This window comes from Eimeria acervulina, genomic scaffold, assembly GCF_000499425.1.
Source record: "Eimeria acervulina Houghton genomic scaffold, Eah_scaff101, whole genome shotgun sequence".
NCBI lineage: Eukaryota > Apicomplexa > Conoidasida > Eucoccidiorida > Eimeriidae > Eimeria > Eimeria acervulina.
Window position 1 is genome coordinate 27086 of NW_013550429.1, and position 15098 is coordinate 42183.

Genomic DNA, 15098 nt, shown 5'->3' on the forward strand with positions numbered 1-15098 from the left:
ATATATATATATATATATATATATGGTTCCTTTTGCTAGCGGGCCCCTGGAAAACGGAGCGATTTCCCTCGTCTATGGTGCCCTACACTACTGGGGTGATGAGTAAGCTCGTCAAGCTTCCACACCGTCCTCCACAAAACGCAGTAGTTCTTGACTTGCTTTTAGCCTAAGGGCTTCTTCTGGACAACGCTGCAGAATAGGGCGTCCCTGCACTGACTGCTTCATCTCCCTAGTTAGCTGCAGCACAGTGTAACTGCTGTAGTCGTACCGGCGTGCACTGTATTGCAGTATGCTGTATTGCATAGTCCACTAGACTGCACGATCCTTCTAGTGCACGGGAATAGCAAATGTTGTGAGTAGTTCGCTGAAGCATACAGCACCGTGTTTCGTCCCACTGTAGTGCACACGACGGTGTACACTACAGTCCCGTATTGATATTTGTGCCTCTCGCCACTCCAACTTGAGTCTGTCTGCATGACGAAACTTACACCTCTGCTCTGCTCACACTACATTGCGCTAAAGGTCCACGCAGCGTCGCATTTGATATCCCACTGGTGCAGCTGTATGGCTGAGGATTGTTTTCCCCTGCACCCCGGCCAGACCCCCCGCAGGCGCCCTGATTATCATTTGAGCTGCCGTGCTACTGCTCCCCGTCCATCCCCTGCACTGCACTGGCGCAATGGTGTGCGGTCTAACCCGAAACCCCCGTCGTCCTGCCGATTATTCTTGCCCAAGCGGAACTAACGTCGCTCGAAACTGAAGAAATTCAACTGTTCGTGCCTCTGTAGCAAATCTACCACCCTTACCAGCCAAAGCAACACAAACAGCAGCATCAACACACCCTCTAGAGAGGCATACAGTGACCATTCTGTCGACAAAAAGAATCTGTTTGGTGGCGACAAATCAGCAGGCGGACCTGTAAACTGTTCCAAGGGGCCCTTCGCAACGACCCCACGGAGCTGGGCCCCGAGGTATGGGTGGTTTCAATGTGGCAGACGGCGCATATCTTCCATTTATCCCGAGTAAGCAAACTGCGGTGCCATCACCACCGGAAGCTGCCATTACAGGCCTGTACATAGTACGTACATTGCAGCGCCCTGACGTACTATGCGAAGCTATTTATCAACACAATGAAATTCGTCAATATGAAACCACACACCTGTGCATAAACCGTTATGTGCACCACAACCGGCCACGCTGAATGCGTCCTGCCCTCCTTCCTATCCTGCAATTCTCGACGCAGTCGGGACTACGCGGTTACGTGAAGCTCCACAGAGCTTGTCTTCATCCCTGGAGTTTCGGGCCTAATGAATAGCGAGGGCTTATAAATCCTGCGCGGACTGCTGAAAGAAGGGACCTAAGCCTGCTGGCACTCTTGGCTCTCCTCCGCAGAACTCCTTGTCGATACCAGCTTCTCCCATCTGTATTTTGAAGGTGCCTTTATCTCCCCAGTATTCGTTCCAGCTGTTGACGGCTAGCCAGTATTCCCTACCTTCTTCACTTCCAAAGCCAATCACTTTGATTGCGTGGCCCCCCATGGGGCTTCCTGTAACGTGGTGATACACCCCCTTTTTGTAGAGAAGGAAGTCTTCAAACACTAAGAAGGCCCCTGAAAGCGTCCCGTTCTCCTTGAGTTCCTTCTTGATGTGGTCCCGGCCTTCAACGCTGTATGAACTGGAGGCGAAGTGCAGATCGTCTTTAAACGGGCGCACTTTCAAGCTGTAGTCCGCCTCCTCGCAGTCCTTCCTGCACTTGGGAGTCTTGGGAAGGGGCCCCTCGCACTGGGGGTACGGCCCGTCGGAGTGGTGCTGGCAGAAGGGTACTTCGTAGGGCCAACAGCTCTTGCCCTTGTGTAGCTCATCAAAGTCGCCACCCGTCACCACCCCATCGTTTGAAAACCACCGCCATGCCATGCGGGGCTGCCCCCCATTGCAGCCGAAGGACAAACAGTGCAGCAGATCGCAGCACGATGTAGTGTGCTGCGGCGACAGCATTTCCAAGTGCTTGCCTCCCGTCTTGATGCAGAAACGGTCGTTGAGAGCCTCCGTGCTAGCGAACGCCCAACAGGAGCCACAATCTCCCTGGTCTCGCACATGCCCTATGATGTCTTTGCAATCAGGAAACGCCTCCCGTGCGTCAAAGTTCGTCTCCTCCTCCTGCTCAGGCGTCTGCAGTTCGAACTTCTTCACTGGCAAGGGGTCCCCCAAAGGTACAGCAGGCTTGTCAGGATCTTCGTACCAACTCAGATACGTGCCCATCAACCTCTTCGCATCCTTAATGCTGTGGTACTTGAAACGCGGTGAAACCTCTGCTTCCCAGCTAACCGCCAGCTCAGGGTCTTTCCCCTCCTCGGCTGCTGCCAACTTCATGCGCTGCATCTTCATCCGCAAATGCTGCAAGGCCCCATTGCTCACGGCCGGACGACTATTCCAGAACTCACCCTCCGCTAGCGTCTTCAAGACTGGGCCGTGGAGAGGGGTGTCTGCACCGCTGTGCTCGGCTGCCCCCTTCACGAGGTCGTTCACGTGGCGACGGAAGTGATCTCTCCACAGATTGAGTGCTTCTTCGTCTCTGAGGAGAAATGGCAGCAATTCGTGTGCCTCCTCCGGCTCTCCCTTCAACGCCCGCCGGCAACGGGCCCCAGTCTGCCCCGCTGCGTGTGCCTCAGGCTTGCCGCACCGCTGCAGTGCATGGTTGTTGGTCAACTCGTGTTTTGCATCCTCAAGAATCCTCGAGAAAATAACGTCGATGGCGGCGCCTAGAGAGTGAAGCCCACCGCTATCAGGAAGGCCTTGAGAGCTCCCGAGCACTGTACCAAGGCCGGATATCCCCACAAGGATTAAGAAGGAAGAAAGCAGGCTAGTCATTCCCATCCTGAAAAGAGCGAAACAGAACGAAACAGAACAGCCTTTATGGAGAAGCAGCACTACAAACTCCAACAAACCCCCCAAAAGGCGTGTAGTCTGCCAGAAGCGCACCTTGTTGAACCCCGAAGACGGTCCGCGTCACGAACCGCTGAAGAAGTTTCTCAAGAAGTCCGTCGATATAATTCTCGTCTGCCACTTAACTGAAGGCAGAACCGAAGTCAAGCAAAAGAAGGATTTCTGTTGAAGAAGAGAAGACCGAGGCATGCAAGTTCACCACTCCTCAGTCCTATGAAGGAGGATGATATTCGGAAGCCAGAAAATACGACTCTCTGCAGGACGCATAAAAACAAAGTTACGACGACGATCAACCATAAATAAACCCGACGGTCGCCCTGTAGATTCAACAGCAACAGCTTGTACTTCCCTTGCCTCCTACTGTCTGCCGCGAGACGTGTCAGTGTGTGGTGTGCTCCTGCACACTGCGTGCTCGTCACCACTTACGGTGGCAGACGTCAGTCGACGTCCAGCTCAATTGATGCCCCTTAACATGTCTTAATAAATTAGAATTAGTAATGGCTTTCATCGTACGCATAGTGGTGCTGTTTCTGTCCGTGGAACGGCCTATTAGAGCCTGACGGCCATGCGCACATGCACGGGTTGTCGTCGCACTTAGGATCGCAGAATTCCCCCGTATGCCTCGTTCAAATGTCTCCAATTACATGGACGCAAGAAGTAGCAACGTTGGTGCTAGTTCCCGGGCTGGGCAAGGCCGAGGAAAGTGTAGCATGGGCATGGCAGCATTGTAATGCGGTCAATGCAAAGTTGGTATATGAACTCTTGGTTGGCCTCAGTGAGCAGCGTGCATGCAAGCAGAAGCGCAAAAATTGCCTTTAGTGTTGGTGTACGCAGCAAGAGGGGATGTGGCTGCGCCTTCATGCAGAGGCGCCCTGCAGCAGTGGTTGTAACGAGGTGTGTTGCAAATTTTGAGGGGGTGGTTGCTTTCCGCGGGGCAAGGCCCCAGAGCTTCTGTGCTCAGAATGGTTGTGGGCTGTAGAGGAGATTAGCGGCTTATTATGAGCACGTCCATCAGGTATGATAGCTGATTGCAGCTGGAGGCGGCCTTCGCATAAAAATGCGGATTCCCGTTACACGCATGGCCTGCCTGAAAATGATGCGAGTACTTCTACTCGCGTAAGGTGTGACTGCTGTGAGCCAAGTGTGTGGTTATGGTCTACAGCGTTGTTGGCTGCAGTGAACGGGGTTCGGATTTGCTTGATGTGTGCTTGCAGGTGGAATTGGCTGGCAGAAGGGGTTGAAGTAAGGCGTTCTGAGCCTCGTGACGCGCCGCCTTGTCTCTGCACAGTCTGCCGCTGTTCCCTAGACCGCTGGAAAGGGAGAGCGGGGCCCAGCTACTTCTCCGAAACACCTTTCTAAATTATTTTGACTCTATCGCAGCTCACGATGGTCCTCTGCTCAGAAGGGTGGCAATCCTCACACTTGTTAACGCGGGGTTCTTCATCAAGATAGGCGCTAGCAGTGAACAACACTCGAGCAGCTGGGCTGCCTGGTGTGTATCGGTGATTGGTATGGAAGGTGCCTTTGCACAAAAATTGAAGAAAAGTCCATAGAATTCTCTCTCACACGCTTGTCGACAATTCACCCCCTTTGCCGTTTCACGGAACGGAAATTAATTAGGATCTGCCCTTTGTTGGTGAGGCAGCCAACTTCTGGGCGCTCTGCTGCATTGGAAACAGAGCACTATCTGCATCACGTCCAGCAAAAAAGTTCTGAACTCCAAGAACTCACTTGCCTTTCGGTTCCTGAACTGATATGGGTGTAAACATCCGTTTTACCAGTAGTCAGAGGCTGTGGTAACATTTACTCTGTTGTGGATAGACTCTGCAAATATGCCCACTCCAGCTCCTTTTCGTCTTCACTTCCAGCCGAAAGAGTGGCCCAACTCCTCAGTAGTCGTGCCTAGATGCTCCACAGGTTTCCAAAGGGCATCATTACTGACAGGGACCCAAAGTTCTTCCTCGCCTTCTAACGCTTTTTTATGAAGCCATTTTATACGGACAATAGCGTGACCACCGCGAAAAAGCCGCAGGCGGATGGTGAAACTGAACCGTTGTCAACGTTTCCGCAAGTAAACAGAGAGGCTATATGAATAATGTGTATTTCTACTTTGCAAAGGACCTTTACCAGTCCATACTGCTCAGTTGCTGTAAGCCAGGCTCCACTGCTGTGGGCATAGTGTTTTCTGTTCACAGCTACCGCTGTGGCCAGTGCCGTACCACCATGCCTAATGAGGCTGCAGTAGAGTCAAGGAAATAGAATGATGGCTGCAAACCCAAGCAGCCAACCTTCCTTCCAGCCCGCGAGCTTCCTGGGCACAGCGGCTTCACAGCGTCGCGCTGGTGCGGAGAGGAGGCAGCCTGTCATTGAATGGCAACGCATCTCGCTACAACTATTGCTGCAAGGTAACCCTGTCTGCAAGCTCAACCACGCCTACCTTTCTGCATGGGGCAACACTGTGGACAACTGTTGACAGCATGCGTGGCCCTCAATATCTCTATTGAGGGCCAAGCATGCTTTCAACAACTGTCTGAGCCTGTACGCAAGTATAGAAATACATGTATAAGCCCATCGCCCCCCCAAGGCCCCGGCCATGTGGAGAACGCCGGAGGACTTGAGGGTAGATCCGCCGCATTCGGAAATTCTCCTCAAAAGGGATTTTAAATTTATTTATCAGGACTGTTCTCTGCTGAGATCGAGGAATCGTTACACCTACTGCGCTCACAGATCTCCCCTGCCACTCGACATGCCAATTTACAAACGACAGAAAAGAGCATTATTTGGGTTTTAAAAAGAGCTACAGGTTTACTTGTGAACTAATATAAATCTGTAATTGTATAGTCCCTCAATGCAGGCGCATCTCGGCTATGAGTACCCACTGGGGGCCCCCTGAGGGCCCCCCCAGTCCAAGCGATTGATGCATTGTATCGACTTCATTCCAGTAGTCTCGATTTTTGTTTACTTCATTTAATAAATTATTAGAATCCTTCTTTGAATCATCCTACGCAGAAACCAACAACCTAGGGAGAATGGAGAGACAGGTTTAATTTCAGGGTCCAATCGTTCGTTGCCTTGCTCGTTTCTCGAGCTTATAAAGAAGTCGTGAGAAGGGATAAATAAGTGACGTTGCACAGCCCTTCCATATGTCTCCTTTCTGTTTAGAGCTGGTCAATACACTTCAAGCATTGCGATGGATTGGTTTGTTATTAGCGGAGAGTTTCACTTGAGGCATGGCGATGGATTTTGTTGCGTTTCAAAATTGGCTTCTCTTCTAGTTATCTTTCGCCCTCTCTGAATTTGCATTCTTTTATCCGTTGAAAGAACGGCCTCAAGATTCCGTTCCTTTTCAACAGCTTTCTCATGCTGCTGTGTGTACATACAACAACACTGACCCGGCGGTGGGGTACCCAGCAGCCGCTAGCGCCTCTCAGCACTTCCTTCGCTGGATTTTCCCACTTCCCTCTTGTCCCAGTGTCTCTGCTTCGTCGGTACTTCGCTCAGTCTTTGCCGCAGGAACAGCAGCAGCGGCCCTCCAAGCGAAGTGTTTTCGCTGCAGCACAGCCTTCTGCGGCAGCAGATCGCTGTACTTTAGCCCCGTCCTCCCCCGCCCCTATTCCTACCACTCCACGCACAGAGCTGCAGCATCTGCAATTTTGGGCTCCCCGTTGCAGCGTTCATCCTTTGGAGCAGCTGTTGCGCAAAGGGGGCCCCCACGAACCATGGATGCCGCTGTTGCAGGAGACCTGCAGGGGCCTCCCAATTCCTAAACAACGCGTGTGGGGTGATTCTTACAGGGAAATACAGCTCAAGGCGTTGCCGCGGCCACTACGACTTGAGCTTACTGAAAGAATAGAGGGGGAGACGGCAGCTGCGCTTGCTGCGGAAGTAGAGGGAAAGGCAGGAATTGGAGCAGCAGCAGCTTCCCCTCCTGTCCTTGCCGAGCCTGGCTCAGGTGTGCGTACACCCTCCATACCACGGGAAGTCCTCCTGGGACTCTCTAGAGCAGCGAAGATCACTCATTTGCTGCCGCTGCAGCAACTCGCGCTGCCGTTGCTGCTGCAACCCCATACAGATGTGTTGCTCGCTGGGCCTGCGGGCTCAGGTAAATCTGTTGCAGCAGCACTTTCGCTCATCTGTCACCTGGCGCAAGAGTTAGAGGGTCCCTCTGCCGCTTCTGAAGGCACTCGTACCACTTCAGGGGGCCCCCCCGGAGCGCCGGAGAGCCCCCTGGAGCCGCAAGATGGGACCTCTTTCGGGGCCTCTGGGGGCCCCCAGGATGCGTCAGTCGGATGTATACGCGCTTTATTTATAACCCCAACTCGTGATATGGCGGTGCAGACACGAAACTTGCTGCAGGCGCTGGGTCGGTACACCGGGCTGCGCGTGGAGATGTTGGTGGGGAGGGGCCCCGGGGAGGCGGGTGGTGGGGGGGCCCCCTGGGAGCGTTTTGGGGCCTTGTTGCATGCGCGGCCTCAAGTGGTTGTCTGTACACCTGGGAAGGCCGAGGAGTTTGTTTGTTTTCTGCTTGCTGCGAAACACAAAGGATTAACGATGCCTGGCCATACACCCCAAGCAGTGACACCTGGCGTGCTGTCTAATTGCAAGTTGCTCGCGGTTGAAGACGTAGCGCTGCAGCTGCATGAGCCTTCCATGCTGCGGACTCTGGCGAAAGTGAAGGAGCTGCTTCCCATGGGTGAGCTGTATGTACGCCTGAAGAGAAGGGCTCTGTGTTCATTTCTGTGGCAGTAGTAGCCTTGGGGTGTATGCACAGGGGAAGGCGGAAGCACACAGGAGCAGCAGCAGACTCTGCCCTTCTTCTGCATCTCTCCTTTTCTTCTGTGTTGCAGCTCATAAGTCGATCCTGCTGTCCAGCAGTTTGTCTTGGGAAGTTCGGGGCAGCGCCTTGCGGATGATGCGTCTCAACTCCTTCTGTCTAAATGCAGTTGAGTGCTGCGACGCCCTCACGGCGGCTGCATTGGGGGCCCCCGTGCTTCCTGCAGCGCCAACGAGGGCCCCCCTACCTCTACAGGGCGACAATTATACGGCTTCTTCTGAATGCAACGCAGAAACACGAAATAAACCAGTGGCTGCAGGGGGTGCGCCAGGGCCCTGGTGGCTGTTCGCAAAGAGAGAAGGGCTCTTCACGAGTGATGCATCGCCTTCTTCCATTACGCTTCCATCTGACGGACAGCATTCCGAGGGCTCTCCTCCCAGGGAGCCCCCTCCAGAGATGACCCCATCTCAGGGACCCTCGACTGAAGGGCCCCCACATGAGGGGCCCCAACCTGAGGGCCGCCCACCTGAGGGGGTCCCACTAGGGGACCCCCCACCTGGGGGGCCTCTGGTCTCCTGCGATGTTTTTAGGGGTCGTGTGAATGCCGGGCGTATACTGGAGCTGACGCATCCGCATGCATTGTGGGGCCCCAAGCGCAGCGAGGAGTTTATTCGAAAGAAACGGTTTGAGCTGGGAGTGGGGGGCCATTTGAGTTTGCCGGTGATGGACAGTCAGGAGAGAGAGGAATTCGAGGGCCACGAGAGGCCGCTGGGGTTAGGGGGGGAAAAAGCGACAGGGACCCAGCGCTCACCAGAAGAGTTTGTACTGTACCCGCCGGAGTTGCATGCACATTTTCTGTTTAATATCTTTGCGAGAGAGGCAGCCGCTGCGCAACGGGGTGTACGTGCAGCTGAGAAGAGGGGCGTCGAGGCTCCCTTTAGAAGAGTTTTCGTCTTTTTCAACAGCACGAAAAACTTGCAGTTTCACTACGCGTTTTTCAAGCATTACCTCTTTCCCAATGTGAAGCAAATCCTCGATGCGCAACTGCAAAAGACAAACAGGGCACAACTCTGCTGCAGCAGCACCCGAAGCAACAATAGCAACAGCAACAGCAGCAGCAACAGCAGCAGCAACAGCAGCACCAGCAGCAGCAACGCTGCTGACGCGACACGTGTGGAGTTGTTGAGGGCGAGGCCCTGGTGGCCTGAGGGGGCCTCACTACCTCTTCTGTTCGCCCTGCACAGCCGTCTATCACGAGAGAAGAGAAGGGCTGTTGTTGATGCATTTTCTGACAATACACCTGAATTCATAAACACGAAAAAAGAGACGAGGCCCAAAGGCCTTAAAATTCTGTTCTGCACCGATGTGGCAGCGGTGGGGGTGCAGCTCGGCGCTCCGTCCCTTCTTCTGCAGGTAAAGAAGATAAAAATAACATCACAAGTCTCATTAGATAAAATAAGTACATACAAAGAACCGGGAGTAGAGACACCCGGTAGCATATGTAGCTGGTATTATCCAAGCACATATGCATATGCTTTGCATATGAAGATGTAAGAAACAAGCACATGCATGCATAGGCTGTTTATTTATTACGACAGGTATTGTGTATAATTGCATGGAATTTGCATGGAAGTTAACAATCAAATGAAGGAGGGATTTGACAGACTGTTTGTTTTAACTTCACAGGTTGGGGCCCCCAAAGACACGGACCTGTACGTACAGCGGATTGTAAGATCCCCCAGGTAAACCATGTGTTGCTTTCATTGCTACTGCACTTGCTTGCTGGTGCATCTGCTGGTAATGCTACACCAGGTGTTTCTACTACAGCTACAGCAGCTGCTGCAGATGCTGTTGCTGCAGCTGTTGCTGCAGCAACGGCTGCAGTTGGTAGGGTTGTCGCTCTCGCCATCAGCACCACCATTAATACGCAGGTTCTGCATGGACGTTCTGCCGTGTAAACGCGCTAGTATAAGGGCACATGAGTTCTATTTTTAGGGGGTGTAACAGATATATGTATATATATATATATATATATGCATGCGTATAAGTATGTATACATACAAATGGCTGCATTCATGTATTAATGCGCCTATGAATGTACGAGCACTTGGCATTATTGGGTTGCATGCTTTTGTCTGCTCCTTCGTACCCCTTTTATTATTTTAGCTTTTTAATTGTATTTCCTCTGTGGCTTACTATGGGTTTGCTGCCCCATTGGTCATTCTGTCTCGTCGTGCGAACCCTCACTGTTGTCTTTTGATGTCATTTGTCTGCCAGCTATTTGTCGTGCAAATATATTATTATTATTATTATTATTATTATTATTATTATTATGAGTATTAATATTAATATTATTATTAGCTGACTCTACTTGTTGGTTGCATGCGTCTGTTTGGCGTTTGTCTCATTGGCAGAGGGGGGCGTAAGCTGTTGGCGTTGAGTGATTTAGACGGCCATTTTTTGTTTGAGGCTTTCAAAGGGAGTCTTCCTTTGCAGGAGTTGTCTGCTGCGGAGGCTCTGCAGTTGCTGCAGCCCAACCTTTTGTTTGCTGCTGCAGTGGGAGGAGACGAGGGGACTCAGGCGTACAAACACGCGGCTGGGCGCCTCGCCTCTGCTCTCTCACCAACCCACACGAACAACAATGCACAACAAACTTCAGAGGCAGATGATGCTGCTGCTGATGATGATGCAGTTCTTGCTTCTGCTGCTACCACTGCAGCTCCTGCTGCTGCTGCTATTGCAGCCCCTGCTGCTGCTGCTGCAGCTGCTGCAGCAGAGTCGAATATGGTGTCTGTCGCGGGTAATAACACTGCAGTGGCAAAGTCTACATCAGGAGTTGTTGTAGATCCTATTTCAGCACCAGTTCCTGCAGCAGAACTCCAGAAGCTTTCGTTACGTACAGGTGGGGAGGAGGGGTATATGAGAGGTTTCCAGGTGTCTGTACAGTCTGCTTCCGTCATAAGTACCCCACAAGACTCTCGAGAATGTTGCTGCGCTCACGGAAAAGCCCAGCAGGGCTTCCAGGAGGGAGCCCACTTCCTGAGCCTTCGGGAGGGAGGCGCTGAGGAAGGCGGTCTCCTAGAGGGGGACAGCGGGGGGGCCCCTCTGGTGGGGGGGGCGCCCCCTCCCGTTTGGGAGGAGAACGAGCCCCTGAGAGCGTCTTGTGAGTTGATGTACCGGTCTTTGGTGGGGTTGTATGCCATGCAGTCAAGCCGCCTTAAATACGAAAAGTACGGCCAAAAAAGCAATTTGATTTTACCAAAATGAACGTAAAAAGGGGAAGAGAGGGTCCCGCGGGGGAGTGAAGTGCGTATTTATTTATACTTGTGTGCATTTGTAAGTTTGTGTGTTCGTCTATTTGCTTCACTGCTTGCACATGCACATGGGAATTTCCTCATTTTGCCGTTTTTTCGTGTTTGTTTCATTACTCGCAAATGATAATTTATTCCTTATGGTTTCTCTTTCTCGTTTGCCATTTGCAGGTTTTGGATGCTCCTTTGGCTTTGTCTTTTCTTTGAATGTGTTGAAGTGTATTTGAGTGTATTTGTTGTATCTTCTACATATATACATGTATATGTATACGTAGAATATACAACAGGTGTATGTGTACAAATATGCATATATACATATACATACATATATATATGTATGCTTTATTATAGTGCACATTTTGTTTGTTTATTTAGTATTCACTCTTGGTTTGCTTTTTCTTGTCCATTAGTTTTTGTTTGTTTCTTTTCTGCGATTATTCTTTGTTTCTTGATCATTTTGTTATAGGTGGCAAGTGCCCTCTTTCATCAACGCACTCTTGCAGTCTTTTGGCGTTGAGCCTCCGGCTGTCACGAAGCAAATGGCAGCGCGGCTGCAGCTGCTAGCAGCTCCTGGTGAGTGTTTGTTTGTTTTTTTGTTTGTCGACTCTTTAATAATAATGCTAACTTACGGAGAAGAAAGAGAAATGTGCATATCGATTGCTCTGCTGCTACTGGAGGGTCGTGTGGGTGTGTTTGTGTCTTTGATTATGTTTATACGCTTGCGTTATTGGTTGTATGCTGTACGCTTGTGTGTTTGCCTTTACGCCTACGTATTTAGTTTTACTTGTTTGCGTTAGTATGTTTGTGCTTGTGTTTTTTTGTCTATGTTTAAGGTTGTTTATGTCCAGGGTTTTGCGGGTTTAGGGGATGGTGTCTGCGTCTATGTTTTTTTTATGTTCGTGTGTTTGTGTGTTATTGGGTAGAGGGTTTAGGGTTTAGTTTAGGGTTTATCTGTTTGTGTGATTTTGCAGGTTTGGTGGTGAACTACCACGCTGCTAGCAAGACGGCGCTGCTGGCTTGTTTGCCTTCTTGCGCTGGTTTCCGTTCTCGGTGTCGTCAGTTGAGTGTAGGAAAAACCCAAGATGATTCTCTCTCTGCAGCTTATGGGTGGGGAGAAGAGGAGACACCGGTAGCAGCAGCAACAGCAGCGGCAGCAGCAGGCGCAGCAGCAGCAGTAGCAGAAGGTGCAGGAGCAAACGGAGCAAATAAGAACAAGGGAATCATAGATCTGGAAGTGTGCAGCGACACCGGGTGTACAGACACCCCAGACTTCGCCAAACAAAAACTCTACCCCCCGAAAATGCCCTGGAAATTTGATGGAAAACGCAAGAGACAAATGTCTCAGTAATGCATTTTCAATAAAATAAGAAAAATCAGGTTAACGCAGTTTTTCGTATGGGGATACACCGCAAAGGAAACAGCAGTAAATATTCATACAGTGGGACACAAAGAGACAAACAAACATTGAAGCAGCAGGAAACTGAAAAAACAGAAGGGAATGTTTAAAAGGTGCAGAGGGCTAGTGGCGAGACAAGCAAAACAACGGACTTCTGCATAGGAAGGCAGGTGTAGCGAACGATGATAAACACTTGTTTATTATAAGCGTATTAATAATATCTGTATTGCAAATGAATGTATTAAGACAAGGGGGAGCGGAGAATTTAAGAGAGACAAAGCAACAAACAGGCAAAAAAGCAAACAACAAATAAATTAAGGGCACAGGTAAAGGAGACAGACACAAGGCCGATAACTGCATCTCTGTATTACAAAAGTAAACAAAACTAAATCTTTAAAGAGATAGACAATAACTGAAAAGCAAGGATGCAGGTTTGACGCTCGCTAGTACACGAGCCGAACTGCAATTACTGAGATGTATGTACACTTGAATCCCTTGTAGTATAAATACTGTGCAGCATAGTATACTATAGTATAAATACAGGACAGAAATAGTAAGAGGTAGTATAATAAATTGATACAGTATAGTACAATATACTGAAACGATATTTTTAAGACAGGAGCCGAAGTAAAAAATGCATCTGCAAAATCCGTTCTGTAGATTTACTTCAAAACGGTTTGCTTGCATTTGTTGGATTTTGTTTTAATTGGCATTTTGTTTCTCTTCGTGCTGCAGAACGAAGCAGTTTTCCTCATGGAGGGCTGCTGGGTGGTGCATGCAGAAGGGGTTTTTTGTTTTTGGTGTTGTTTTGGGTTTTGGTCGGAGTCTAAAGTGAAAGACACATCAACACGCGAAAGGTTCATAGGCAGCCCTCTACTCCCACCGCGGTCTCTGTACACCTCTGGCTGTCTGTACACCCCAGACCGTCGGTACGCCTCAGACTGTCTGTACTGCTCAGACTGTCTGTACACCTCAGATTTCGCTAGCCTGTGGCCGCCTCCCTGTCGCACGCAACTCGGTACCTCCTTCTGCCCATTAGAAGAGAGGTTCAGCAGCAAATGGGTTGCCTCGCTGCTGCTGCTGCTGCTGTTACTACTGCTGTTGCTGGTGCTGCTTCCTAGCTTGCATAGGGAGGGCAGGGCGGTGGAGCTGCAGTAGCTGCTGCTCAGGGGGAAGCTGGCACTTTTAGTTGTCTCTGCCGTTTCAGGTTCTTCGGTAGATGCTTGCGACGGGGCCGCCTCAGTTTTGCAGTGTGCATACGCCTGAGCCTCAGAGCAGTCAGTTTGTTTGTTGATTAATTCGTCAGTGCAAAACGAAGAAAGAGACATCGGGGGAGCTTCCGTCACTGGAGGAGTCGACGCCACATATGCTGAAGCGCTTTCCACTTCAGGGTTGGCCAACTGTTGCCGCTCCTGCTGCTGTTGCTGCTGCTGCTGCTGCTGCTGGGAGATGAAAGAAACGCATGGTGAAGGCTTGTCTTTCAAGCAACCAAGGGTGCGTACGACGGTGCTGCGGCTTCTGAGCGGGATTGCTGTTCCCCTGTTTCTGCTGGTTTGCAGCCCGTTTCTGTTGATACTTTGGCTCGGGGCGCTTGCGGAGCTTCCTCTTTCTTGCACTGACTCCCTTTCGCGCGTGCATGTTTGGGGTGTCTGTCCACTTGGTGTTTGTTCCGTGTTTGTTTTGTCTGTTGGAGGTGAGTTGTTGTTTTGTTGTTTTCGGTGTAAGCTATCAAACAGCGGTCTAGAGCGAAGAACACCCGTTGAATTGGCCCATATTTCGTTGGCTGCTCCAAACAAATGTTGATATTTTGTTGCAGAGTCCGGAGTCGGATAAATTCGGGTGTATCCACCGAGGCGTTTCTCTTCCCATTTTGTGCGCTGCACAGCCAGCTCTGCTTTGAGTTGTTCTCGTTCTTGCATGCGACTTTGCTTGACTTCAGAAGAAGAACGCAGCGAGGAATTACGCTCCAAAATGCCCTTCTGAGAGGCGGAAAACCTGAAAAGTCAAAAGAAAATAAAGGGCGAAAAAACAACGGTGCGGCACGTGTATGAGAAGTGCTCAGTTATATGTGCGTACACCTGAAAAGGAAGGAAAATCGGTACGTATACGCACAGCACGCCTTAGTTTTTAATTCTTCTTTTTACGTGCTTTTCGCCTAGAGAATATAGTCTGGTGTGCGTGAGCTGCAGTGTCCACGCACCTCTTTCTGTTTTTACTTGAAATTCCAACAAGGCGAAGGGCGTCTCTAATCACCTCAAATTTTACCTTTTTGTCGAGCGCGCTGTCCGTTGCAAAGGAAGGAGAATGATTGACCTGAAAGACAGACATAAAAAAACGCCACCTGCATAAACGCGCATCCAGTGTGCTTGATTCATACAAAGGGAAACAGAAACCTAAACCAAATAGGTTAATTCAAATAGGGATATATCAACGCGCAAGACAACTGGAAAAGCAGGAAGACAGTAAAAGGAAGAGTGTAACGAATCAGCATACACGAAAGAGATTAACTAAAATTGCAGAGCTTGAAGAGAATTCAATCAGAGGGAACTGGACCCATACAGCTAAAAATGAACTTTCTTCTCGAGGTCACATCATGGCATTTCATAATACTATGTAAAGTTATTTTAGGTAGAACAAGCTAGTATATGTGCATATATATATATATATATATATAT

The 15098-nt window shown here is 50.2% G+C and overlaps 3 protein-coding genes across 3 annotated transcripts in view; 1 reads left to right on the plus strand and 2 right to left on the minus strand.

Moving 5' to 3' along the window:
* Positions 1 to 1322: 1322 nt before the first annotated feature.
* EAH_00016220 (cysteine proteinase, putative) lies at positions 1323 to 2873 on the minus strand (the record flags this gene model as incomplete). Its single annotated transcript, XM_013397834.1, has 1 exon — positions 1323 to 2873. The coding sequence occupies one exon, from the start codon at positions 2871 to 2873 to the stop codon at positions 1323 to 1325; it is 1551 nt and encodes a 516-aa protein (XP_013253288.1).
* Positions 2874 to 6302: 3429 nt separating this feature from the next.
* Positions 6303 to 12375, plus strand: EAH_00016230 (helicase conserved C-terminal domain-containing protein, putative; the record flags this gene model as incomplete). Its single annotated transcript, XM_013397835.1, has 6 exons — positions 6303 to 7635; positions 7790 to 9129; positions 9403 to 9458; positions 10131 to 10946; positions 11494 to 11600; positions 11999 to 12375. 6 exons carry the CDS (start codon positions 6303 to 6305, stop codon positions 12373 to 12375), a joined length of 4029 nt encoding a protein of 1342 aa, XP_013253289.1.
* Positions 12376 to 13085: 710 nt separating this feature from the next.
* The window catches only part of EAH_00016240 (hypothetical protein, conserved), a gene marked incomplete at both ends in the record, with an annotated part of 3151 nt that continues 1138 nt past the window's right edge, over positions 13086 to 15098 (minus strand). Inside the window, 2 exons of the mRNA XM_013397836.1 lie at positions 13086 to 14418; positions 14624 to 14736. Coding sequence (XP_013253290.1) covers positions 13086 to 14418; positions 14624 to 14736 — 1446 coding nt within the window. The remainder of the gene's footprint in view (positions 14419 to 14623; positions 14737 to 15098) is intronic.